We start from the raw sequence: 2,300 nt of genomic DNA, 5'->3' as shown, positions 1-2,300 counted from the left end.
TGTAAACTCGACTAGCTTGTCGATTTGCCGCTCGTCATCGTCGTCCAGGATGTCGTCAGAAAATAAATCCCCACTGTTAGAGCGAGCCCGTAACATAGTGCCTCACCTCGAGACGGACCGTCATAAGGGCCAAGCTGGACGTATCGGCATCGTGGGCGGTTCGCTAGAGTACACGGGAGCGCCATATTTCGCTGCCATTAGCGCCCTGAAAGTCGGTGCAGATCTCGTGCACGTGTTCTGCCCGGAAGCGGCTGCCCTGGTCATTAAATCGTACAGCCCGGAGCTGATCGTGCATCCGTTGCTAGATTCGAACAACGCCATTATACAGATCGAACCGTGGCTCGAGCGACTACACGTGCTAGTTATCGGTCCGGGTTTAGGGCGCAACCGGCAGATTCTGCAGACCGTAGCAGAGTTGATAAAAATTTGCCGGCAACTGCAGAAACCGCTCATCATCGACGCGGATGGGTTGTTCCTGATCACGCAGGACATTAGCCTCGTGAAGGACTATTACGGTGTCATTCTCACGCCGAACGCGATCGAGTTCTGCCGGCTGTTCGGGAAGGATCGGGATCAAATTATGCTTGCGCTGGGTCGGCTCGGTGCCGGCGTGACTGTGATCGAGAAGGGACTGAACGATCGGATCTACGATTCGCTGACGTTGGAGAAGTACGAATGTCCGCAGGGTGGTTCCGGGCGACGGTGTGGTGGCCAGGGCGATCTACTCGCCGGATCACTGGCGACGTTCTACTATTGGTCGCTGGAATCGAAGCAGGAAGTTTCACCCGCCATGGTGGCGTGCTTTGCGGCCAGTACGCTCACGAAAACGTGCAATAAGTACGCGTTTAAGCTAAAGGGACGCAGCATGACGTGCAGCGACATGATCGACCAGATCCATCCCGTGTTTGACGATCTGTTCGAGCACAAGAAGGATTAGGGATGGCCGTTCCGGAGTGCCTACCACTCGGACCAGAGCGTGGCGCTCATCATTTATCGATACCTCAGATCTAAACGTTCTCTTCTCGTCGTCGTCGTCATCGTTATCGTCAGTGTATTTGTAGTTGTTTCTATCCACCATTGTCATCGGATGATCTGACGCACGAACGAGATTTTTTACGGGCTGCTTCTGCCGTTTATCGAGCAACGCAACGAATACGAAAGGACCGAAGGTTGGGCGATAATCAAAGATATTGTTTCTTGCATCGAACACGTGCCAAGTCACCACTGGATCGAAATGCTGAATTCGGGCAACAGGTAAAAGCGTGGGACGTTGGTACATCTTTCAATTTGACGCTTTTTCGTCAGTCTTCATCGTCTAGTCTAGTCATCGGCATCTCACGAATAGCAGGGTCGAAACCGGCAGTCGGCAATACGGCCGGCTGGATACAACAATTTATATTCTCGCACGTGTTTTTAAAATACAATCTCTAGCGGGATGAGTCGTTTGTAAGACGGGTTAAAACATGGTGTTGATATCTTAATGGGAATGGGAAATAAACTCATAGTTATACCAAAGATACGAAAATTCCAATAAAAGTGATTATATGCTATCATAAATTGGGCTGCTGATTTTTTTGTTTCTAAACTTTTATTGGTTTTTTTTGTTTCAAAACTTTTATATAACTTTGGATATTTTGTTTCGTTATATTTAATAATTGTTAAAGTAGATTCTACTTGAAACGAGTAACGCCAATAAGACAAACATGAAAATCACTCATGTAAAGAATCATGTTTGGCTAAAACAGCTTTTAGAATAGTTCTTTTAGAAGAGAAGGGAGAGCTTTTAGAAAAGTTCTTAAAAAGCGCATAAAAGCACAACTGCTATGTTACAGTGATGGTTTTAAATGCAACTTGCGTTGGATGTTCTGTTTTCGAAAAACACAGGAAAGATAACGTACATAGTGTGGCAGGTCGCCATGTGGAAAGTTCGGACCTAGAAACACTTGTAATATATGCAATCGGTGGAGCTGTCACGGATATGATCGTCCAGACGATCTTTGGAAATCTAGAAGAGTTTTCCCATACTGGAGTGTTGGAGACTTTGAGTCCTTACCTTGGGTAGGAGGACACTCCAAGTTCTTGAATAGAAACACGAAACGTTAGGTTTGCTTACCGGACACTGAGTCTGTCGTTCAGTCCAGATTTTCTTCATTTATACTCAGTCACAGTTTTCTCTTATATCTGGGTTTATCATAGCTATTATAAATGTTTGCTAGGTTGGCTGTTCTTGCCCTTGACCCGGCTGATTGAAGATGCTCGGTAAGCATATTGTATTACTGCTGCATAAGTAATACGAGCTT

At 46.3% G+C, this 2,300-nt stretch overlaps 1 protein-coding gene across 1 annotated transcript; it reads left to right on the top strand.

Annotated features, from left to right (window-relative positions):
• Positions 1 to 12: 12 nt before the first annotated feature.
• On the top strand, positions 13 to 1,460 carry LOC128731818 (ATP-dependent (S)-NAD(P)H-hydrate dehydratase). Its single transcript, XM_053824960.1, has one exon. It carries the CDS (start codon positions 50 to 52, stop codon positions 935 to 937), a length of 888 nt encoding a protein of 295 aa, XP_053680935.1. The 5' UTR covers positions 13 to 49; the 3' UTR covers positions 938 to 1,460.
• The last annotated feature ends 840 nt before the right edge of the window (positions 1,461 to 2,300 follow it).

The sequence above is a fragment of the Anopheles nili genome, chromosome 2, assembly GCF_943737925.1.
Source record: "Anopheles nili chromosome 2, idAnoNiliSN_F5_01, whole genome shotgun sequence".
NCBI classification, from domain to species: Eukaryota; Metazoa; Arthropoda; class Insecta; order Diptera; family Culicidae; genus Anopheles; species Anopheles nili.
The sequence above is the reverse complement of the archived record's forward strand: the minus strand, read 5'-3'. Positions and strand labels throughout refer to the sequence as shown.

Bases quoted from the DNA above. Each gene is read 5' to 3' on its own strand.
- LOC128731818 (XM_053824960.1), top strand. From the start codon at position 50: ATGTCGTCAGAAAATAAATCCCCACTGTTAGAGCGAGCCCGTAACATA.